The sequence below is a fragment of the Mugil cephalus genome, chromosome 5 (genome assembly GCF_022458985.1).
Source record: "Mugil cephalus isolate CIBA_MC_2020 chromosome 5, CIBA_Mcephalus_1.1, whole genome shotgun sequence".
Taxonomy (NCBI): Eukaryota; Metazoa; Chordata; class Actinopteri; order Mugiliformes; family Mugilidae; genus Mugil; species Mugil cephalus.
Genome location: NC_061774.1, coordinates 29,398,697 through 29,422,196, shown reverse-complemented (window position 1 = coordinate 29,422,196; position 23,500 = coordinate 29,398,697). Strand labels below are relative to the sequence as shown.

Genomic DNA, 23,500 nt, shown 5'->3' with positions numbered 1-23,500 from the left:
TAAATTTAAATGTAACTTTAAATGTTTGGGCATCGTCATGTTTGGAGATGAACCAACACTGCATTCCAGCATCAGAACCTCATCCCTCCATGAAACATGGGGGCGCTAATGTCCTGGTTTGGGCCTGTTCTGCTGCATCTGCTCATCATTGATGGACCAATGAACTGTGAATTCTACCAGTGAACTCTGAAAGAAAATGTCAGGACATGAGTCCATGAGCTGAATGTGAAGAGAAACTGGGTCATGGAGGAAGACAAGGAGCCCAAGAACAAGTTTGGAAGCTTCTTCAAGTTTCTGTCCATGATGCCTTTCTTAAAAACCAGCATGACTTCTATGTATTTTAGAACGTATATTTAATGCAGGATCAGACTTTGCTTTTGACATGAACCATTTTCCTCAGTTTACCTTTAAGTATGTGTTGGTGTTAGTATGTGTTGGTGTTATTGCAAGAGTGAAGAGTCACAAATCAGTGCAAAAGTAAAAAAAAAATAAAATAAAAAAACAGTTTGCATTATTCACTTTAACTCTTTGGCTTTTGAGAGTTTGCAGACAAATATCCCAATAAAGCTCAAATGACAGACTACCACAGAAAAGACTAAAAAAGAAACTGAGTAGTGGGCCTGGAAGAAAAGCAGAGGATGAACATATTATTGTCACCAGCGTCACAAATAAGGGAAGAAATCAACATGAAAAGGTCAAAACCCGTATCTCTGACAACTGTGAAAAGACGTCTGAGAAAGGTTGGTCTGAAACCGCTACTTCATCCACGGAACAAGAAAAAGAGACACGAGTGGGCAAAAGCTCACAAAACTTAGACCTATGATGACTGGATACAAGTTCTCTGGATGGGACCAAAACAAGTTTGAACTATGTCCACAGAAAAACTGGGGAACATCTTACAGCACCTTGTGTAACAGCCACAGTAAAACAAGGAGGAGGTAGTAGACGGTATGAGGATGTTTACAGGTGACAGAGGAGGAGACATGTTTGAAGTAAAGGGTGGCATGAAGAAGGAACAGTACCACTCCATCCTCCAGCATCATGCACTTCCATCTGGACTAAGACTTGTGGGTCGAAAGTTTGTTTTACAGCAAGATAATAAGCCTCAGCGTTGTGCCAGGCTCTGTCAGGGTTACCAAGACACAAAAGAAGAGGACGTGGTCCTCAAGAGATGGTTTGGTCCCTCCGTCTCCAGACCTCTGTCCACTTGAGCTTGTGTGGGATGAGTTGGATGGATCAGTCAGAAAAGCGCGAATCAACAGCCTCTTCCAAACTCCTCTATTCCAAACCGTTGTTAAAGGCGGAGGAGGCTACTCTGAAGAAAGAAAAACTCAAAGACCTGATAATGATGGTGACTTATCTACTGATAAGTTCCTCTTTGTACAATAATCACGTTTGTTTTGTTGAAAAGTATATCAGTGAAACCATGACCTTCTTTTGTATAAATTTGATCTTGCTTCCAAGCTTTTAGCCTGTAGTGCGTGATGCATATTCATATACTGTCAACAGTCTCCTCCACTGCAGCGGGCGACGTGCTGACGTCACGGCCGTGCGTCGCTGTGGAGGAATGTGCGGAAACTTCTGAGGACTTTTGTTTGTTGTTCGTTCGTCGAAGGAAAAAGTTTAAATCTGGAGAAAAGAGTTTCGGATCGCAGCGAAGTTGTTGCCGGGGAGTCGGTGAGTGACAGGGCGGATGTTTTCAGGTGTTTCACGCCGAACTCAGTGAGTTTTAGTCGGAGCGGAGCAGCAGAAAGTTGTGGTAAAATGGAGGCGCTGTCCGGATCAGGACCATGGCTACACCCCGGAGCTCTGTCCGGGGCTACACCCCGACCCTCCACCCGCTCCACCCGCTCCACGGAGCTCTGTCCGGGGCCACACTCCACCACAATCCCCGCTGGACTCAGATTCCAGGCTCCACCAGCAAAATGTCGCTCTTTGATTCAACTTCCGCAAAGTTGACGAACTTTTGTTGGAAAATGGTCGCTGGAAATCAGAGAGAGTCCAGAACGACCTTTAACCGAGACATAAAACGTTAAGATTAAAATCAAACCATTTAGTGTTTAATTTAAAACCTTATTCACACTGAAACGTTGTTCTAACTCGTCTGTAAACGCTGCTCTCCAGATGTAAAGTTTGGACACATGTTGAGGTTATCCTTTTTTTCCCCTTTCCAATTCCAGTTAAACCAAATTAACATTTCACTTTTTTAAACCCCCGTTTCCTTCTGATGCCATTAACCTTTCATCCTGTCGTTAGACAGAAGCTGATGTGAAGTTAATTCCGTGTGGAGTGAGAGTTTGAGATAAAGTTGGAGTTTTCCTGTTGGACTTCTGAACGTGTGTCGCTGTCGACGCAGTGGTGGTGCTGTTTCAAAATGGCCGCCAGTGGTTGAGAGAGTTCAGGACGAAGCTCCTCGTCCATCACCATCATAATCAGTTTACACTGTCAACACAAGCACGTGATTGGTTGATCAGACGTTTGATTGGTTGATTGATTGACCAGATTTTTCTTGAAATATCCAGGGGGCGCTGGTTCAGTTATCGATTAATGGATTAATTGGTTACTTGATTGTTTAGTTCATGATCGATTGATTGATTTTTTAAATTAATTAACTGATTGACCAGGTTTGTGTTGAGATGTGCACAGACTCCAGGGGGCGCTGGTTCAGTTATTAGTTGGTTTTGATGGTCTTTCTCCTTGATCCTCAGACAGGTCAGCTGGAGTCGTCATGGCCGCTCAGACCTTGTTTTCGGTGGAGATGTTTCCCGTGGGCGTGTCCATGATGGAGGACGTGTCCCGGGGTACGCTGCCCCCCCCTCAGCTGGTGATGCTGGCCAATGTGGCGGCGGCGGAGAGCGGCGGCGCTGACGGCAGCATGGCGGACGAGAAGGAGATGATGGAGCTGAAGACGGTGGGAAGCAGCTACTCAGACAGCGAGGACGAGAGTATCATCAGGTCAGGAGACAGGAAGGACCCAGGGACAAAGCTGCAGTTGTTTGGAAACCCAGTTCTCTTAGATGGCTTTGACAGCGCGCTCCGCCCTCCACACGCCTACCCCCGTCCTACCTGTGTCCTACCGTCGACCTACCCCGTCCTACCCCCGTCCTACCCCCGTCCTACCCCCGCTCTACCCCCGTCCTACCCCCGTCCTACCTCCGTCCTACCCCCGTCCTACCCGTGTCCTACCCCCGTCCTACCCGTGTCCTACCGCCGACCTACCCCCGTCCTACCCGTGTCCTACCCATGTCCTACCCGTGTCCTACCCCTGTCCTACCCTTGTCCTACCCTCGTCCTACTCTCATCCTACCTGTCTCCTACCCCCATCCTACCCGTGTCCTACCCTCGTCCTACTCTCATCCTACCCATGTCCTACCCTCGTCCTACTCTCATCCTACCCGTGTCCTACCCCCGTCCTACCCGTGTTCTACCGTCGACCTACCCCCGTCCTACCCGTGTCCTACCCCCGTCCCACCCCCGTCCTACCCGTGTCCTACCGTCGACCTACCCCCGTCCTATCCCCGTCCTACCCGTGTTCTACCGTCGACCTACCCCCGTCCTACCCGTGTCCTACCCCCGTCCAACCCTTGTCCTACCCGTGTCCTACCCTCGTCCTACTCTCATCCTACCCGTGTCCTACCCCCGTCCTACCCGTGTCCTACCCTCGTCCTACTCTCATCCTACCCATGTCCTACCCTCGTCCTACTCTCATCCTACCCGTGTCCTACCCCCGTCCTACCCGTGTCCTACCCTCGTCCTACTCTCATCCTGCCCGTGTCCTACCCCCGTTCTACCCATGTCCTACCCTCGTCCTACCCCCTTCCTACTCTCATCCTACCCTTGTCCTACCCTTGTCCTACCTCCGTCCTACCCTCGTCCTACCCCCGTCCTACCCCTGTTCTACCCTCATCCTACCCTTGTCCTACCCCCGCTCTACACCCGTCCTACCCTCGTCCTACCCTCATCCTACCCCCGTCCTACCCCCGTCCTACTCTCATCCTACCCGTGTCCTACCCGTGTCCTACCCATGTCCTACCCTCGTCTTACCCCCGTCCTACTCTCATCCTACCCGTGTCCTACCCTTGTTCTGAGACAGTTTAAGAGTCTTAATGACCAGAGATCCATCTTATCTGAACTCAGAGGCGAGAGACCACAGGGGTCAAACATTCGGCTCGTGGGCTTAAAGCGGCCCCCCCAGAAGGTCTAAACTGGTCCAGGGATGATACAAAAAGGACACTGAAGACATTACCTGTAATTGTTCTTTTAGGTGGCCCAACCGACCCTTTTTACCAGAACCCTCAGATTTGGAGCATTTCAAATCTTTGGTGAACCCAGTTCTTCTGGGGCCTCCAATCCAGTCCAGGTTCTGTCCTCTGATCTGATCTCGAGTGTCTCACCTGTGTGTCCAACAGGTACAGCTATGACAACCAGAACCACAGAGAGGTCTGTATCATCGAGTACCCCGAGTCTCCGGGCCCTGCCGTCGACATGGCAGTGGGTGGGGTGGACAAGGCCGGGGAGGGCCATGATGGAGAGAAAGCAGAAGATCTGCGACGCCGGACTCAGCCGGACCCCCCTTCCACCGACAAGGCGCCTCAGCAGAGGCACCGGAAAGAGGCGAAAGATGCCCTCCCAGCAGTGACGGGCGGAACCAAGAAGAAGAAGCCGTTCCACTGTAAGCCGTGTCACTTCCAGGCCCAGAACGAGGAGGAGTTCGTGCAGCACCTCAGCAGCCACAGCGTCAGCAAGATGATGGTGGTGGACCGGGTAGAGGGCCGCAGCAAGACCAGGACCAAGGAGGCTGAAAGTCCTGATGCCCCAACGCCATCGGGGGCAGAACCAGACGCTGAGGCAGCGGGGGGTGACGTCAAAGGGCTGATCAGGTGTGAGCGCTGTGGCTACAACACCAACCGCTACGACCATTACATCGCTCACCTGAAGCACCACAGCAAGGAGGGCGAGGACCACAGGTAACTGGTCTCACCTGGTCTCACCTGGTCTCACCTACATCTGGTTAACCCTGTGGAGTCCAAATAACACAACCAGTCTAAGACTGAGATGTAGCATTAAGATGCTTCTCAGATTCGCTTCTGGTTCTAAATAACTGAGTCTGTGTCCTGAATATTGTCGTCATGTTTGGTTCACGGAGGAAAACGCTAGCAAGAGGAGAGAGCTAGCAAGAGGAGAGAGCTAGCAAGAGGAGAGAGCTAGCAAGAGGAGAGAGCTAGCAGGAGGAGAGAGCTAGCAGGAGGAGAGAGCTAGCAGAGGAGAGAGCTAGCAAGAGGAGAGAGCTAGCAGGAGGAGAGAGCTAGCAGGAGGAGAGAGCTAGCAGGAGGAGGAGCTAGCAGGAGGAGAGAGTAGCAGAGGAGCAGACTAGAAAGAAACTACATGGCAGGCACCTACATTGGTGGAACTGCAGGAGTCCAAATACAGGAGGAGAGAGCTAGCAGGAGGAGAGAGCTAGCAGGAGAGAGAGCTAGCAAGAGGAGAGAGTTAGCAGGAGGAGAGAGCTGCCAGGAGGAGAGCTAGCAGGAGGAGAGACTAGCAAGAGGAGAGAGCTAGCGAGGAGAGAGAGCTAGCAGGAGGAGGGAGCTAGCAGGAGGAGAGAGCTAGCAAGAGGAGAGAGCTAGCAGGAGGAGAGAGCTAGCAGGAGGAGAGAGCTAGCAGGAGGAGGAGAGAGCTAGCAGGAGGAGAGAGCTAGCAGGAGGAGAGAGCTAGCAGGAGGAGAGAGCTAGCAGGAGGAGAGAACTAGCAGGAGGAGAGAGCTAGCCAGCTACACATGATAGAAAGAAACAACATGACAGCCCCTTTCCTATTGGTGGAAACATGCATCCATCAACCAATCAAGACATGATGTGTCAGTGGTTGCTAAGCAACAGTGAGGCTATATTCAGTCTATGGAGACAGGAGACAGTTTAGAGACATTTAGACATTATTACTGGTTGGACACCTAGACTATAGGACACCAGACTCTGGGCTCCAGAGGGTTAAAACTCATCCCTTTTTTTTCCGGGGAGAGGAGTCGCTGGGGTCCAGTTCTTGTCTGTATTAATACTAATGAGATGTCTCTGTGTGTCCTTGTCCTCAGGGTGTTTAAGTGTCCTCTGTGTCCCTACACCACGGTGAGTCAGTATCACTGGAGGAAACATCTGAGGAATCACTTCCCCAGTAAACTACACACCTGCAGCCAGTGCTCCTACTTCTCAGACCGCAAGAGCAACTACGTCCAGCATATCAGGACACACACAGGTGCTACACTCGGTCCTCACGGTCTCTGTCCTCTGTGTCTCTGTCCTCATTGTCCCTGTCCTGGTCTGTTCAGTCTCTACCTGTCCTCATGGTGTCTCTGTTGGACAGGTGTCCGTCCCTTCCAGTGCCTCTACTGTGACTACTCCAGCTCCCAGAAGACTCACCTGACACGTCACATGAGGACTCACTCAGGTCAGTGTCCAGAGTCGGACTAGGAGCCGCGTGGCTTCAGGTGGATAAATGAGGGTTGTTGACTCACTCTGGTTATTTCTGTTTGTGCTGCTCTCACTGAAGCCGGCGATGGATGAACACGGTAAACAACCCCTGCAACCTGTTCACACCTGAAACCTGTTCACATCTGAAACCTGTTCACACCTGAAACCTGTTCACACCTGCAACCTGTTCACATCTGAAACCTGTTCACACCTGAAACCTGTTCACACCTGAAACCTGTTCACACCTGCACTGCAAAAAAGGAATTTCAAGAAAAGCCTTGACATCAAGGTTCTGGTTTAATGTTCTTAGTTTGGATGTGAAACCGTGGATCATGTGTCCAGCTGATCCTCCCTGACGTCAGTTATTTTCGGAAGGATGTGTTCACAGGTGTGAACTAGGTGTGAACCGGTCTTCAGGTGTATCTGCTGTGATCTTACCTCACCTGTCCACATGTCTCACATGACCTGTCCTCTCTGTGCAGGTGAGCGTCCCTTTAAGTGTGAGAGCTGTACCTACCTGGCAGCCAACCAGCATGAGGTGACTCGTCACGCCCGTCAGGTCCACAACGGACCCAAACCCCTGTCCTGCCCCTACTGCGAATACAAGACGGCCGACCGCAGCAACTTCAAGAAACACGTGGAGCTGCACCTCAACCCTCGACAGTTCCTCTGTCCACTCTGCAAGTACGCCGCCTCCAAGAAGTGCAACCTGCAGTACCACATCAAGTCCAGGCACTCGGGCTGCAACGTCCCCTTAGACGTGTCCCGGGTCAAGCTGCGCCTGAAGAAACCCGGGTCTGACGGCACAGAGGAAACTTCCACAGCAAACAAGTTTGACAGTTCGTCCAGCATCGAGGAAGACGTGGACGACGGGGACGAGGAGGACTCCAGCCCCATCAACCTATCAATGAGAAAGAACAGCAGGTCCAATACAGCCCAACCGGTCCAGAACCAGGCAACTGACAAACCTCAGAAGAGATCAAGCATCACTTCTGAGAAAATACCAAAGACCAAGGACAAAGTAGAGCCAGAGAAAAAGGTCCAGACGAGGCAGAAGAAGGTGGAGAAGGTCAACGAGAGTCCCCCCGAGAGTCTTCCTGTCAAAGACACTGCTGCCATCAAGAGAAGATCCAAGAAAACCGCCATCCAGAGCCAAGCAGAAGAACCCAAACCTCACAAAGTCCAAAGAGAGGCGGAGAAACCCGAACAGAGTCCAGAGGAAGTAATACCAGCCCGACAGAAAGACGACAAAGAGGAACCAAGGGAGAATCAGAAGAGTCTCAGCAAGAACCTCAGCAAGACCAGGAAGTCCGGATCAAAGAGGTCAGAGAAAAGTACCGAACCTGTGGAAGAAGCTCCAGAAAAACCAGAAGGTCCAGAGACAAGTCAGAAAGAGAAGGTGGTGAAGGCTGTGAAGAGGAGAGCGGTGGAGGCCCTGGATCTTTCCAACAAGTCTGAGACTCCCCCCAAGACCCGGCGCCTGAAAGGTGCTGACGCCAACAAGACCAAGGACTCTGGTCCGGCAGCAGAGAAACCCAACGGGAAACCGAACAAGACCAGGAGGTCCAACAAGAAAGTGGCAGAGCAGGCGATCTCTGAACCCCCTCCTCCTCCTCCTCCTCCTCCTCCTCCTCCTCACGTGGACACGACTCAAGCATCCAGCACCGACCCAACAGAAGAGAGTCCTCCACAGGCGGCGGCGTCCACACAGGAGACGAGTCCAACAGAACCAGTACCTGACGTCTCAGGACAGGACCGTCCCGCGCCGACCTTCCTCAAACCCGCGTCTCCTCTGCAGCGGAGCAAACCCGTGGACCCCGAGGACGACGAGGGCATCCACAGCAGCCACGAGGGAGGAAGTGACATCAGCGACAGCGCCTCCGAGGGCAGCGACGACTCTGGCCTCAATGGCGCCGGCTCGGGGAAGATGTCCAACGACCCGGAGACGCCGACTGATGAGATCCCGACGCCGACGGAGCTCAAGAGTCACATGTGCATCTTCTGTGACCGCACCTTCCCCCTGGAGATGGAGTACCGGCGCCACCTGAACCGCCACCTGGTCAACGTCTACTACATGGACGCCACCGCCAACGCCACCGCCACGCCGCCGCAGTGAGGGGACGCATCCATGGCAGCGTCTGTAGATACACATCACTGTGGTCACAGGAACGGTCCAAGGTCCTGGAATCTTCTTCTTCTTCTGTTGTCGCACACTGTCACTTTCCCTTCACCAGCCTCCACCACAAACTCAGCGGTTTAGAAAAAACTCAACACTCAGTCAGACCGGCCTGACCCGGCTCGACCCGGCTCAGACCCGGCTCAGACCCCGGCCGGCTCTGACCCGGCTCAGACCTGACTCAGACCCGGCTCGACCCGGCTCAGACCCAGCTCAGACCCCGGCCGGCTCTGACCCGGCTCAGACCTGACTCAGACCCGGCTCAGACCCCGGCCAGACCCGGCTCCGGCCCGGCTCAGACCTGGCTCAGACCCGGCTCTGGCCCGGCTCAGCTTAGTCCGGACCTGTCTGTTAACTCGTGAACTTTATCATTCAACCTGCATGGTCTCGTTTTCTAGTCTTGATTAGTCTTGTTATTGATTGTGATCAGTTTCTCTCTTAGTGCCTTTGACAATCAGCTGTTTGTCCATTGTTGTTGGTCACCATGGTAACCCCTGACTCCTGACTCCTACCCCTGACTCGTCGATAAATGATCAGTTTGTGTCTGTAAATAAAGTGATTGAACCCGATCATGTCTCATCACCTCTGTTCTAGTACAACACTAATTCAGCTAATTGAGGGTCTAGAGGGAGGGGTCTGTGTACAGGTAGGGGGCGCTGTTCTTCTAGTCTGCTTCACTGTCTCTTTTTAAATAAAGTTATTCAACATGAATTCTGATTCATTTCTTTGACCTTTTATTCAGCAGAAACATGGCACCACATTTAGATCAATATTATTAATAATTATGTTAAATTAATAATTACTTTCATCTTTATTTGTTCTTCTCATTAATAAACATTTTTTTCACTTTTAGTGATTATCGTCTCTGTTCTGATGAGACTCATTTTAGATTAACAGTAATTAAATACATCATCAGGTTCAGTTCTTTCTGTATTTTATTCGTATATAAATAATAAATCAAACCCTCCTCATTAAACTCAGAACTTCCAAACAATTCAGATTAATCTCTAGATCTGAACTCAGTCGTGTGTAAATGAGCAGTAGCGCCACCATGTGGTCAGTAGAATATTGTATCGGCAAACTTCAACACTCAAAGAGGCTTTGGAAAGAAAACACTGGGAGCCACAAAACCGCTTTAACATCTAAAATGAAGATAACACTGCGTACATCGTTTTCACCTCTATGTTAGATCCACAGTGTGTCGCATTTATGAAATGAAATAACTGCTACAGAGAAAACGAAATGGCATTTATGTAACAGAACAGATTTACCCGTGGTTGTTTTACCTGGGGTCGAATAGTCCAATAAATAGCTGGACCTGCTGGCAGGTGTCGTACGTCGGCAGTTGTAACGCATATTTTGAGCGACAAAAAATTAAATACATTTAATTTTAATGTCACAAGATCATCATCAATTCAAATTTAGAATCATATTTTTTAAAAAAACTAATGCACTAAAATAAAATAGATTTGAATTAAATACTCGACAGCAACTGGTAAATGTGCTGCAGTGCATTGTGGGAGTTCAGTGTTTTTCATTCAGTTGTTGTGTAACTTGTAATTAGCTTGTTCACTGATGAGTGACTAGTTGCTGTTATTCTGAGGTGAGTTAGCGTGAGAAGGTGAACGGCTTTTCATCGCTTTAAGAGGAACGAAGGAGCCACATGAGCCTCCGGAGCCGCCGACTCCTGGTCCAGTGGATCTGTACCTACCACTGGACCAGAACCAGGGACACATGGCTGGAGACTTGGAGACATGATCTACATTTAGGAACCAGATGGAAAAACTCTCATGTTAACGTTCTTCTTTATTTTAGAGACAAAGGTCAGATTAGACCTGAACCCTGGAGGCTTCATCCTCAGAGGAATGAAACATGTCTGACGATGAAGGATTTATTAGATAAATATGTGATATAAAAGTAAAGCATCCAGGAGACAGACACTGATACTGGAGCTGGTGGTGAACAGGTGGTTTCAGGTCTATAAACTATGATATAATAAAACATTAAAGTTATGACAGATAACAACATTTTAAACCTGATTCCTCTTCATTCCCTCTGGAAATAAACCAAAAACATCCGCATCATAACGTGGACGTGGACCTCTGACATCAACACAAACAATCAGCTGTTAATGTTCACAATAATCTTAAAACCCATGAGGGACGTGTCCTCTGTCCTCTGTCCTCTGGACGTCAGGATCTGGTTATTCTACAACACGTTTGCTCCTCGTCACCTTTACAGCTCATCCAGCTTCACTCACTGAAAAGGTTTGGCTGCGTTTTTATCAAGAAATGTAGAAAGACACAGACGCTGCAGCAGTTCTGTGAATATGTAGAAACTGAAGTTCGCTCCAGTTTGGTTCGTTCTCATCTGTTCTGAACCGGTCCAGACCTCAGAACCACATCAGGTGTGAACCCAGGGAGCTAAGGGGGGCGGGTGAGACCAGTTTTTAGTGTTATTTTACCCCAGTGTCGTGGCTCCTTTCACTGCCTCCAGCCCTTCTCCCAGGTTTATTATGGGATGTCACTCAGATCAGACGCCGTCTCCATGGAAACACAGCTGATGAGTCTCACTTCTTCTTCTTTCTCTTGCTGAGCTGCATCCTCAGTCCTCCGTCCTGCAGACCCAGTGTCTTCATGGGTTTGTAGGCGGCCGAGCCCCTGATGCGTTTTCCTTTCAGAGAGACAACGTGGGGAAGCAGAGGCGGCGTCCTCAGACCGAACCCGACCTCCGCCGGACCGTGGACCTTTAACACCAGCTGGTCTCCTCTGGCAGCAGTCACCGCCACCCAGCCTGAGGACAGAGGACAGGGACAAGGTTCAGAGACACAGGAACATCTATCCTGCTCTCTCGGACAAATTGTCCTCACCTGCAGAGGACAGTTTGACATCAGCTACAGCCTCCAGGTAACCTCCACCCTCCAGACGAAACTCCTGAGGAACCAGCGCCGGGAACTCCTTCATCCTCTCCGAGCCTCCTGTAGGCACCTGAACACATCACCACAGTCATCAATCCATCAATCAACAGTAACAGAGGTCACATTTTAAGTAGTAATGGAATAAAGAAATAAAGCTCAGTGACTCACCCCCAGCAGGACGTGTCCAGCATGTTTCTCGTAAACAGCATCAGCTTTATCAACACTGGTGACGTGAACCGGGACCCGACTGGAGGCCACAACTGAAAACCAGCAGGACTTGTCCCCCTGTGGACCAACGAATGAACCAATACAGATCAATACATAAACATCACGACTTGTTCTGATCGGTTCTGGTTCTGGTTCTGACCTGCAGGAAGTCAATCCGGGCCAGTGCTCCAACGAACAGACTCATTCCGGGTTTCAGAACCACGGTCCGGGGCACGATGGCCTGGGTGGGAACCACTGACATCACTTCCTGTTCGGTCAACAGGTTGAGGATCTGTGGGACAGGTCAGAACCGGTCAGAATCCCGTCTCCATGGAGACAGGTAAACAAGGACAAGGATGATGATGATGAAGAGACTCACGTCCTGCTCCTTCAGGATTCCTGGAGTGTCGTACAACCAATGAGCATCCTTCACCTCGTTAAAGCTCAGCTCGTCAATCAGCCTGTCAGCCGGGGGGCCTGGGGTCACACCCATCAATCCATCAATCAGGCAACCAATCAACCAATTAACCATTCAACCATTCAATCAATCCATCAATTCATCAATCAACCATTCAAGCCATCAATCAATCAATCAGGCAACCAATCAACCATCCATCCATCCATCGGCTCTCTCCTTCATGCAATCGTCTCAACATCTGACAGATTAAGGAATCGTCTTATTGATCTGTCTGCTGCTGATGACATCACAGCTCTGTCGTCCAATCAGAGCTCAGCTTACTTGGCGTCATGTCTCCATCCTCCAGTTCTCCAAAAGCCAGATGGTCCGGGTCGAACTGGATCTCAGTCCTCCTGGTTCCACCAGCTCGGAACGTCCTTCCCACGCGACCTGGGGGGGGGGGGGGGGGGGTGGAGATGAACAGGTTTCTCCTCCAGTCTGTAACTTTATAAACTCATGAGAACATCCAGGACCAGAACATGGCTCCTTGGGTTCTAACCTGCAGGCGGGGGGATCAAACCTCTTACCCACTAGGTATCCGTGGCGGCTGAAGCGTTTCAGCCTCTTGACTTCGTCTGGTGGCAGCTCCTCCTCCTCCGCCTCCTCCTTCAGTCGTTCCTGACGTTTGAACATCCGTGACGGAGTCGGGTTGATGATGGGGAACCGGAGCAGGTTCAGAGTGGTCCCTGAATGCACCACGGCAGAAAGACCAGTCAGAGATCAGAAGATGATAAAAGATAAGAGAGGTTAGACATGCTCTCCAGCCCAGACCGGACCGGACCAGTCGTATAAAGTAAAGACAGATATGGACACAAGGTTCTCATATTGACCTTAACACCTTTTTAAATTCCAAAGTTGATTCTTCATTGTACTTCATGTACTATTTAAATAAAAGGAACCTTCTCATGTTTACGGCCACATCTCATACGGTCCGTTCCAGGTTTAAACCCAGACCACATATTTACACATTTATCAGGTTATAAAGCCACGGAGGTCTGGTTCTGACCGGGCCATGGTGAGATGGTGGCCTTGTGGATGAGGTCTGAGGCTCTGGTCTTGCAGTAGTCGGAGTCCAGCAGGGTGTTGAAGAGCGTGGACTTTCCGGCGTTGGCGCTGCCCACCAGATACACGTCCCCGCTGTACCTCCAGGACCTCTGCAGGCTGGAGATCAGGTCCTCGATGCCGTACCCAGTCTTGGCGCTGATCAGGTGCGTGCCGGTGACCTGGCCCCCGAAGCCGGCGTCGCAGCAGTACTGAGAGAGCTGGCCCCTGATCCGCTGCAGGTAGTCGGGCGCGTCCCTGGGCAGCAGGTCGGCCTTGTTCCCCAGGACCAGGATGTGTTTGTTGGTCCCCACCAGGTCCGGCAGGTCTGGGACGATGGAGTCAGGCAGGTCCAGCAGGTCCACGATGAGCAGCACCAGAGCCTTGAGGGGCCGGATCTGCTGCACCACGTCCCGGTACTGGTCCTTGGACAGCTTGAGGTTCAGGGCCTTGTGGTGGTGGGTCAGGAGGTGGCAGCGCTGGCAGGTGGCCCCTCTCAGACCCCCCTGCTGGACCAGGACCTTGTACTTCTCGCTGGGCAGGTACCCGGGGGCTGAGCTGGAGGTGCAGTGCAGCAGGGCGCCGCAACCCGAGCAGCAAGTGTCACTGACGGGCTGGTCCACGTCAGGCGTCCCGTAGACTTTATGTTCCCCCCCCACCTTCTTCTTCTTCTTCTTCTTCTGAGCCGCCACCAGGCTCTGGTCCAGGGGGAAGTCCACATCATGGAACTGGACCAACGAGTCCGGCTCGGCCTCCTGGGGCCTCCAGTCCTGCAACACCTGCAGCTGACGCTGCAGAGACCTCAGCTGCTTCTGAGGACCAGGACCAGGACCAGGACCAGGACTGAGAGGCTCCACAGGGGAGAGGCTCAGGGTACGAAGGAAGTCTCTCTCCTCATGATGGGGGTCCTCCTCTGGATCTGAACCAGGAGACAAGACAAGTAGGGTAAGGTGGTGTAGGTGTAGCTCTAGGTTGGTTTGGATCTAGGTGGTGTAGGTGTAGATCTAGGTTGGTTTGGATCTAGGTTGTGTAGGTGTGGATCTAGGTGGTGCAGATCTAGGTTGTGTAGATCTAGGTAGGTGTAGATCTAGGTGGTATATGTGTGGATCTAGGTAGGTGTGGATCTAGGTAGGTGTAGATCTAGGTAGGTGTAGATCTAGGTAGGTGTAGATCTAGGTTGTGTATGTGTGGATCTAGGTGGTGTAGATCTAGGTGGTGCAGATCTAGGTAGGTGTAGATCTAAGTGGTGTAGACCTTTTAGTGTCGGGCTGCAGAGCAGCATCTAAACATGTGGTGGAGCCTCCACCCAGAGGAGGTGCAGAGGCGCTATCTGTGCTAATGAGCGGACCCCCCAGTCTCACCTGTACAGTCTACGAACACGAACTGTTCCTCTACTTCCGGGTCGACCGTGCAGCTCTGGACTCCCTGCCGCGTCCTGGCTCCGCCCGTTCCGGACGCGGCATTGAGGCGGCGGGCTGAAGAACAAACGCTCCTCCACACCTGGCGGCGGACACACACCTGGACGAGCTTCAGCATGTCCGCGGTGACACGTGCCCTCCAAACACACCGAGCACCGAACGCACGAGACTCCTCGGTACGCACCCTCAGTGGATGTGACGTAAAAGTCGTCGCGGGGGACGTCACTTCCTCTCTACTGCATGAGGTGGAAACAGGAGGGATCACTCCGCTGGAAACTCTGGAACCAAACAAGTGGCTTAAAAAACCAGTAGAAAAACAACAAGACCGTTTATTATTTATTATTTATCATTTACTATTTATTATTTATTATTTATCATTTACTATTTACTATTTATTATTTATAATTTACTATTTATTATTCACTATTTATAATTTACTATTTATTATATGTTATTTACTATTTATTATGGGTTTCCCCACCCATCCTCTTCCTCCTCTTCCTCCTCTTCCTCCTCTTCCTATCTGCTCCAGTTGAAAGGGAGGAGGAGTGAGACCTTGTGCCCTCGGAGGATCTCTGGTGTCTTTGACTCCTTGTGTCTCTTCTGGGACAATCAGGGGACATGTCCAGACTCTGCTGCTCTCTGAGACACACGCTGCTAAAGTGAGTCCACGAAACCAGAGCCAGAATTAGACCAGAGCCAGAACTAGACCAGAGCCAGAACTAGGAAAAAAGATGTTGAGACTCTGCTGCTCTCTGAGACCAGTGCTGCTTCAACGCCCCCCCACCACCAACACCACCACCAACACCACCACCAACACCACCACCGCCGCCGCCGCCGCTGCTGCTGCTGCTGCTCAGGTAAGTCCACAAAACCAGGACCAGAACTAGACCTGATCCAGAACTAGAACTGGACCAAAAGTTTAACTACAGTCAAAACCGCAGCAGGACTTTAATTCAACCAGACTCAGACTCAGACTCAGACCCAGATTTAGACCCAGACCCAGACTCAGACCCAGACCCAGATGTAAACCATGACCTGGAGAACCGAGAACCTGCACAGACACTGAGACCAGAACATTTCTACACACTGACCTTCATCACCACCATCATCATCATCATCAGTGTGTTGTTCAATCTTTGGACTCGGCTCAAGTTTAAAATTAACCAGCAGAGAAACAAACGCCTGAACGCCTCACACACTACTACACACTACTACACACTACACACACTACTACACACTACACACACTACTACACACTACTACACACTACACACTACTACACACTACTACACACTACACACACTACTACACACTACACACACTACTACACACTACTACACACTACACACACTACACACTACTACACACTACTACACACACTACTACACACTACACACACACTACTACACACACTTCTACACACACTTCTACACACTATGGTAAATTGTAAACTTTTCTACCTACTCAAAGTTTCTCAAAGCTGTTTTACAGTCAGAGACACATTCTCCCATTCGCTCACACAAACACACACATTCATGAACCAGAGCCAGTTACACTGGTTCAGTTCAACCCTTCAACCCCGTAGTCCTGCTGTTGGTTGGTCTTGTGTTTTTCTGTCAGAGTGAGCCCTCCTCTGTCCTCTGTGCCCCCCCTGCAGCCCAGGGTGCGTCTCTCCACAGGCTCCCCCCAGAAACACGGCTCCTTCTATGAGTTCCGGACCTATCGGATCCGGCCTGAGCTCAACGCCTCCTTCCTCAAACTGACCAATGAGAAGATCCACCTGCGCACAGCTCACTCTCAGCTGATTGGCTACTGGAGCGTGGAGTACGGGGGGGTCAACCAGGTCTTCCATATATGGAAGTATGGTCAGTTCTTCTTCTACTCTACAAACACACTTTCTTCTTCAGGGGATTTTAACCTGGAGCTGATCTCCTCCCATTCCATCATTCATCCATCCTCCTGTTCCACATGTTTCTTCACCACACTTTCTATCAGCAACCAGGCCAAACTTATTGGCGTCCCCGCACCCAACCTCACAGATCTAAACAGAAAGCATCATCCGCCCACTGCACCAGTGTTTCACCCCACCACCCTCAGGGCGGAGGCACAGAACCGTCACGTTCAGGAACCCGCCCAGAGAGAAGTCTGATCCCTGAACAGCCCTCGACCTGCCTGCCCACTACACCACTGTTGCTGTTTTTGTTGCTGTTGCTGTTGTTGTTTTTGTTGCTGTTGCTGTTTTTGTTGCTGTTGCTGTTGTTGTTTTTGTTGCTGTTGTTGTTGTTGTTGTTGTTGTTGTTGCTGCTGTTGCTGTTTTTGTTGCTGTTGCTGTTGCTGTTGCTGTTGCTGTTGTTGTTTTTGTTGCTGTTGCTGTTGTTGTACAGTCAGTGAAGACAAATTTCCCCATGGGGACCAATAAAATCAATCCTCCTCCTCCTCCTCCTCCTCCTCCTCCTCCTCCTCAGAGAGTTACTCCCAGAGGGCATCTGTGAGGGCAGCCTTGTCCCAGGACCCCTCCTGGATGTCAGACTACATCTCCATGGCGATGCCAATGCTGACGTCCCAGGACAACGAGGTCACGTATCTGGTCCCTTGGAGCCGCCTCCAGACACCACCCAAGGAGGGCGGTAAGCCCCGCCCCTCTATCTCCCTGGTGACATCACGTCTACCTGGTGACATCACGTCCAGGTGTCTGTGTTTCAGGTGTGTACGAGCTCGTCTCCTACCAGATGCATCCCGGTGGTCCAGCGGTTTGGGGCAACGCCTTCCAGGCCGCCCTCACCTCCCATGATGCCCCGGGGTATGGCAAGCTGGTGGGGGCGTTCCACAACGAGTTTGGGCAGGGGAACAGAGGTAGGAGCCAAGATGGAGGCTAACCACTGGGTCCATGACATCACTTCCTGTTTGGTTTTGTTGGAAAAAAACATAAATGTACAAACAATGCAGACGTTCTCAACCACTGGCCACAGAAGAACTAAAATATGTTATTATTTAAATAAATTCAATTCGGTTTTATTTCTGTAGCGTCAGTAACATGGTCCAGAACCAGAACCAGCAGCTCCTACTCAGTGAACCAGTGTTAAGAACAAAGAGCAATGTAGCCGATAAGAATAATTAAGAGAAGAATACAAGCATCAATGTAAAAAATATAAGAAATATAACAATGTGTACAAGTACAAGTGAACCTGTGTTCTGAGTTGTTGCTCTATAATAACATTGATCCCAGATGCAGATGCAGAAACTGATGCTATAGATGCTATACATGCTATACATGCTATAGATGCTATAGATGCTATACATGCTATACATGCTATAGATGCTATACATGCTATACATGCTATACATGCTATACATGCTATAGATGCTATACATGCTATAGATGCTATACATGCTATACATGCTATAGATGCTATAGATGCTATACATGCTATACATGCTATAGATGCTATAGATGCTATACATGCTATAGATGCTATACATGCTATACATGCTATAGATGCTATACATGCTATACATGCTATAGATGCTATAGATGCTATATATGCTATATATGCTATACATGCTATACATGCTATAGATGCTATAGATGCTATAGATGCTATACATGCTATAGATGCTATAGAGGATCAGCACAGAACTATGTGACTTGTAATAGAGGAGAAAGTAGAGGACATGTCCTCAATGCATCGTCCCCCTGCAGCCTTGCCCTATAGCAGCGTCACTAAGGGAACCCAAACTGGGAGCTGGTTCCACAGGAGAGGAGCCTGATAGCTGAAGGTTCTACCTCCTGTTCTACTTTAGAACCTGTAGGAACCACGAGCAGACCTGCACTTAGAGATGGTAGTGATCTCTGATGAGGTCTTTATGATGAGCTAGGCCTGTGATGAAGTCAAGGGACATCCAGGACAAATAATCCTCAACAATAAGAAGCAGTAATAAATAAAACGATGAAATGAAAACATACGCACGATTCCTCTTTAAAGCATTTATTTTATCGTTTAACAGATTTTCACTTTGTATAGAGTTCGTACACCTTAAAGATTTGATGTATTCTTTAAATCCTGAGACGCACGATGTTACTTTGGTTCCTCTTTTACTTCCAAACAAAATCATGTTGACAACAAATTCAATTCATGAACAAAATGTGTGATGATATTTTTTACCAGTCTGAATCCAAATGGAGTCATTTTTTGACTTCCTGTTTCAGCATCAGTAAAAACACCCATGTGCTGCTAAAAGTCATGTTTTTCTTGTTTGTTGGAAACGTTCAAATATGACTCAGGTAATTATGCTGTTAGGCTAAATAATATAAATATATGTGTTAATGATCCGGGCTCATCTTTATCATCACTTCATGTTTGATGATGACATCACTTCCTGATTGATGACGTCATGCTTGATGCCGTCTCTGCGTCGTGCTCAGTCCACGCCCTCTGGTGGTATGAGAGCGCCGACCAGCGAGCTGAAGTCCGGCACAAATCCCACACTGATGCCAGGGTGGTGGCAGCAGGTGAGACTCCGCCCCCACACATCAGTGCTGTTCTATAATGTTCTGTTTCTGTAATGACACAAATTGCCCCAAGAGTCTTTACAATATCTGCTTGTAGATAAAACAACATCTAACCAGTGCTGTGTGTGTCTCAGTGAGGAACAGCGTCGTCCATCTCCAGTCTCAGAGGAACCAGCTCATGTTTCCATGTCCCTTCTCCCCCATGAAGTAGACGTCCAGTCCTTCCAGTCCTGGGCCGAGGCTGGGGGGGCGGTGGGGGGGATTCATCCAACATTTGCTCTTCAACTTTCAAAATAAAATCCAAAGTGAGTGAGTCTGAGATGTTTGAATGTCCTTTTCAGTCCAGAGTGTTTGTGGGTGTAAATGTAGGTTTATGAGTTTATCACTGAGCTGAAGGAAAGTCCATCCATTCAATCCTCATCCAACATGTAGGAAAGACTCTGTCACTCTCACTGTCTCTGAGAAGTCTCCCCCAGACACAGGGAGAACATGTCAACTCGTTAAAATGACCAGTTATTAATTATTAATTAGACAGTTTTGTCAGAATGAACCAGACGTGACACAGATTTGTTTCATTTTATTTTGTTGTTGAGTAACAGTTTGTCTTCATCAGTAGTATTTAACAAACGAGACAAAGAAATGAGCAACAACCAGTCAAACCAACAACCAGTCAACAACCAGTCAGAACAACCAGTCAGACCAACAACGAGTCCAGTCATTGCTTCAGGAGGTATTTTACTGTTTCAAACCAACAAATCTTTTATCGTCTTTTCTTAAAAAAAACTATAAAATCAACTCTTCGCGTGGAGAGCTCTGATTGGCTGTTAAACACTACAGGAAACAGGAAGCCGTCATGGACTTCCTGTTTCCGCTATATATATAAATAAAAGTGAGAAACTAAAAACAGAATCAGAGGCAGCCGAGCCCTCGGCCGTTACAAATGATTCTTCATCAGACTTGGTTCTGCTTCAATCAGGAAGAGAAGAAGAGCTGGAGGTCTGAGGGCGTGGCCTCCACAGAAATTGTTTGCATTGACTGGCATTAGACACCAGGTGAGTCGGCCCACCGGCATATTTAAACCACTATGACATCACAGCAGGTGAGGAGGCGTGGCCTCTGATGCAGATTGAGTCCAGCTGAAGCACCAGCACCCTCCATGTCATATGACATCAGACCTGTGGTCACATGATGCTCTCTCTTAGGCCCCGCCCCTCAGCAGCAGTGTTGCTGGAGCTCAGAGCTGGAACGTCGATGGCAACGTCTTTCCTCCTCACGGAGTCTTTGGAGACATAGTCGTCACTCTGGTCTTTGGCAAAGTTCACAAACACCTGGAAGCACAAACATTATCAGGTGTATGTAGGTGTATCTCAGGTGTATTTAGGTGTATTTAGGTGCGTCTAGGTGTATCTCAGGTGTGTCTCAGGTGTATCTACGTGTCTCTGGTGTATCTCAGTTATGTCTCTGGTGCGTCTCAGTTATGTCTCTGGTGCGTCTCAGTTATGTCTCTGGTGTGTCTCAGGTGTGTCTCTGGTGTATCTCTGGTGTGTCTCTGGTGTATCTCTGGTGTGTCTCTGGTGTGTCTCTGGTGTATCTCAGATGTGTCTCTGGTGTGTCTCTGGTGTGTCTCAGGTGTGTGCCTGGTGTGTCCCTGGTGTGTCTCAGGTGTGTCTCAGGTGTGTCTCTGGTGTATCTCCGGTGTGTCTCAGGTGTATCTCAGTAGTGTCTCAGGTGTATCTCAGGTGCGTCTCTGGTGTGCCTCCGGTGTATCTCAGTTGTGTCTCAGGTGTGTCTCAGGTGTGTCTCAGGTGTATCTCAGGTGTATCTCAGGTGTGTCTCAGGTGTGTCTCTGGTGTATCTCTGGTGTATCTCTGGTGTATCTCAGGTATGTCTAGGTGTATCTCCGGTGTATCTCAGGTGTATCTCAGGTGTATCTCCGGTGTATCTCCGGTGTATCTCAGGTGTATCTCCGGTGTATCTCAGGTGTGTCTCAGGTGTGTCTAGGTGTATCTCCGGTGTGTCTCAGTAGTGTCTCAGGTGTATCTCAGGTGTATCTCAGGTGCGTCTCTGGTGTGTCTCCGGTGTATCTCAGTTGTGTCTCAGGTGTGTCTCAGGTGTGTCTCAGTTGTGTCTCAGGTGTGTCTCAGGTGTGTCTCAGGTGTGTCTCAGGTATGTCTAGGTGTATCTCCGGTGTATCTCAGGTGTGTCTCGGTGTATCTCCGGTGTATCTCAGGTGTGTCTCAGGTATGTCTCAGGTATGTCTAGGTGTATCTCAGGTGTGTCTCAGGTGTGTCTCAGGTGTGTCTCCGGTGTATCTCAGGTGTGTCTCTGGTGTGTCTCAGGTGTGTCTCAGGTGTGTCTCAGGTGTGTCTCTGGTGTGTCTCAGGTATGTCTCAGGTATGTCTCAGGTATGTCTCAGGTATGTCTAGGTGTATCTCAGGTGTATCTCAGGTGTGTCTCAGGTGTGTCTCAGGTATGTCTAGGTGTATCTCAGGTGTATCTCAGGTGTATCTCAGGTGTGTCTCAGGTGTGTCTCAGGTGTGTCTAGGTGTATCTCAGGTATGTCTCAGGTGTGTCTCAGGTGTGTCTCAGGTGTGTCTCAGGTGTATCTCCAGTGTATCTCAGGTGTGTCTCAGGTATGTCTCAGGTGTGTTACCTGGTCCAGGGTGGTCTGAGTGACGGAGTAGTCCTCGATGCGGAGCGTGTCCTTGTTCTTGGCCAGGATGGAGAAGATGTGGGCCAGGGACGTGAGGGACGAGGGCAGCTGGTACTGCAGCATGTTGCGGTGCTTCTCCTTCAGGATGCTGCCGCTCAGCTCGCTCTCAATGAACTTCATGACTGGCAGCAGGTCAGGGTTGGGTCCCGCCACCCTCAGGATGATGGTGTAGCCGTCCCCAAACCTGGGACATGACCAGCATTAGACATGGACCAGGACACCTGTCCACCAGGACGTCCTCCAGAGACAGAGAGATTTAAGGTGTTACCTGTTCTTTAGGTGCTGGACGCTGCCCAGACATCTGAACCTGCCGTTGACCATGATGGCCATCCTGGTGCAGAGAGCCTCACACTCCTCCATGCTGACACACAACACAAACACAACAGCGCTGCATCAGACACCACAACGAGAGATGAAACAATAGGAACCAACACCTCAAACTAGAGAAACATGTCTTTTAAAAGGCCTGGACACCTGACAATCGTTCCTATTTATACAATGTGATATTTAATTTGATTTTTATTTCATTTTAGAACTTTCTTTTTACTACTTGTGGTTCTGAGTGTTTCTTTTATGTGCCACTGAGCTACTGAGACCAAGTTATTTCCCTTGTGGATCATTAAAGTCAAAATCTAGAACAAGGTAAATGTGCTTTTGTTTTCAGGCTCCAGATAAAATCTGCAGCTGTAGCTGAGGGACGTAAAGCTGTAGCTGAGGGACGTAAAGCTGTAGCTGTAGCTGAGGGACATAAAGCTGTAGCTGTAGCTGAGGGACATAAAGCTGTAGCTGAGGGATGTAAAGCTGTAGCTGTAGCTGAGGGACATAAAGCTGTAGCTGAGGGATGTAAAGCTGTAGCTGTAGCTGAGGGACATAAAGCTGTAGCTGTAGCTGAGGGACATAAAGCTGTAGCTGAGGGATGTAAAGCTGCAGCTGTAGCTGAGGGACGTAAAGCTGTAGCTGTAGCTGAGGGACATAAAGCTGTAGCTGAGGGATGTAAAGCTGCAGCTGTAGCTGAGGGACGTAAAGCTGTAGCTGTAGCTGAGGGACATAAAGCTGTAGCTGAGGGATGTAAAGCTGCAGCTGTAGCTGAGGGACGTAAAGCTGTAGCTGTAGCTGAGGGACGTAAAGCTGTAGCTGAGGGACGTAAAGCTGTAGCTGAGGGACATAAAGTTGTAGCTGTAGCTGAGGGACGTAAAGCTGTAGCTGAGGGACGTAAAGCTGTAGCTGTAGCTGAGGGACGTAAAGCTGTAGCTGAGGGACATAAAGCTGTAGCTGAGGGACGTAAAGCTGTAGCTGAGGGACATAAAGCTGTAGCTGAGGGACATAAAGCTGTAGCTGTAGCTGAGGGACGTAAAGCTGTAGCTGAGGGACATAAAGCTGTAGCTGTAGCTGAGGGACGTTAAGCTGTAGCTGAGGGACATAAAGTTGTAGCTGTAGCTGAGGGACGTAAAGCTGTAGCTGTAGCTGAGGGACGTAAAGCTGTAGCTGAGGGACGTAAAGCTGTAGCTGTAGCTGAGGGACGTAAAGCTGTAGCTGAGGGACGTAAAGCTGTAGCTGAGGGACATAAAGCTGTAGCTGAGGGACATAAAGCTGTAGC

The 23,500-nt window shown here is 49.6% G+C and overlaps 4 protein-coding genes across 4 annotated transcripts in view; 2 read left to right on the top strand and 2 right to left on the bottom strand.

The window, feature by feature from the left end:
* Nucleotides 1-1,469: 1,469 nt before the first annotated feature.
* Nucleotides 1,470-10,074, top strand: rest (RE1-silencing transcription factor). Its single transcript, XM_047585457.1, has 6 exons — nt 1,470-1,677; nt 2,709-2,955; nt 4,410-4,967; nt 6,086-6,246; nt 6,355-6,438; nt 6,944-10,074. The coding sequence occupies exons 1-6, from the start codon at nt 1,485-1,487 to the stop codon at nt 8,575-8,577; spliced, it is 2,877 nt and encodes a 958-aa protein (XP_047441413.1). The 5' UTR covers nt 1,470-1,484; the 3' UTR covers nt 8,578-10,074.
* Nucleotides 10,075-10,425: 351 nt separating this feature from the next.
* Nucleotides 10,426-14,896, bottom strand: LOC125008282 (nitric oxide-associated protein 1-like). Its single transcript, XM_047585458.1, has 9 exons — nt 14,621-14,896; nt 13,225-14,178; nt 12,746-12,904; nt 12,501-12,608; nt 12,141-12,238; nt 11,922-12,053; nt 11,723-11,839; nt 11,507-11,624; nt 10,426-11,430 (listed from the first exon to the last, which is right to left on the bottom strand). The coding sequence occupies exons 1-9, from the start codon at nt 14,793-14,795 to the stop codon at nt 11,207-11,209; spliced, it is 2,085 nt and encodes a 694-aa protein (XP_047441414.1). The 5' UTR covers nt 14,796-14,896; the 3' UTR covers nt 10,426-11,206.
* A 328-nt stretch (nt 14,897-15,224) lies between these two features.
* Nucleotides 15,225-19,509, top strand: nipsnap3a (nipsnap homolog 3A (C. elegans)). The gene is made up of 6 exons (XM_047585459.1): nt 15,225-15,537; nt 16,338-16,545; nt 17,146-17,307; nt 17,384-17,533; nt 19,104-19,190; nt 19,325-19,509. The coding sequence occupies exons 1-6, from the start codon at nt 15,412-15,414 to the stop codon at nt 19,399-19,401; spliced, it is 810 nt and encodes a 269-aa protein (XP_047441415.1). The 5' UTR covers nt 15,225-15,411; the 3' UTR covers nt 19,402-19,509.
* A 243-nt stretch (nt 19,510-19,752) lies between these two features.
* LOC125008280 (phospholipid-transporting ATPase ABCA1-like) overlaps nt 19,753-23,500 on the bottom strand; it is a 34,429-nt gene continuing 30,681 nt past the window's right edge. The window contains exons 47-49 of the mRNA XM_047585455.1: nt 22,172-22,264; nt 21,844-22,087; nt 19,753-20,518 (exon numbers count right to left, since the gene is read on the bottom strand). Of these exons, the coding sequence (XP_047441411.1) occupies nt 20,372-20,518; nt 21,844-22,087; nt 22,172-22,264 (484 nt within the window). The 3' untranslated portion in view covers nt 19,753-20,371. The remainder of the gene's footprint in view (nt 20,519-21,843; nt 22,088-22,171; nt 22,265-23,500) is intronic.

Excerpts from the sequence above, each read along its gene's own strand:
- rest (XM_047585457.1), top strand. The coding sequence starts at position 1,485 with ATGCATATTCATATACTGTCAACAGTCTCCTCCACTGCAGCGGGCGAC. Across the intron at positions 1,678-2,708 it reads AAGTTGTTGCCGGGGAGTCG|ACAGGTCAGCTGGAGTCGTC; the intron begins GTGAGTGACAGG and ends CTTGATCCTCAG. Across the intron at positions 6,439-6,943 it reads TCACATGAGGACTCACTCAG|GTGAGCGTCCCTTTAAGTGT; the intron begins GTCAGTGTCCAG and ends CTCTCTGTGCAG.
- LOC125008282 (XM_047585458.1), bottom strand. The coding sequence starts at position 14,795 with ATGCTGAAGCTCGTCCAGGTGTGTGTCCGCCGCCAGGTGTGGAGGAGC. Across the intron at positions 12,905-13,224 it reads CACCATCTCACCATGGCCCG|GGACCACTCTGAACCTGCTC; the intron begins GTCAGAACCAGA and ends TGGTGCATTCAG. Across the intron at positions 11,431-11,506 it reads TGTCAAACTGTCCTCTGCAG|GCTGGGTGGCGGTGACTGCT; the intron begins GTGAGGACAATT and ends CTCTGTCCTCAG.
- nipsnap3a (XM_047585459.1), top strand. The coding sequence starts at position 15,412 with ATGTTGAGACTCTGCTGCTCTCTGAGACCAGTGCTGCTTCAACGCCCC. Across the intron at positions 15,538-16,337 it reads CTGCTGCTGCTGCTGCTCAG|CCCAGGGTGCGTCTCTCCAC; the intron begins GTAAGTCCACAA and ends CCCCCCCTGCAG. Across the intron at positions 17,308-17,383 it reads GACACCACCCAAGGAGGGCG|GTGTGTACGAGCTCGTCTCC; the intron begins GTAAGCCCCGCC and ends TCTGTGTTTCAG.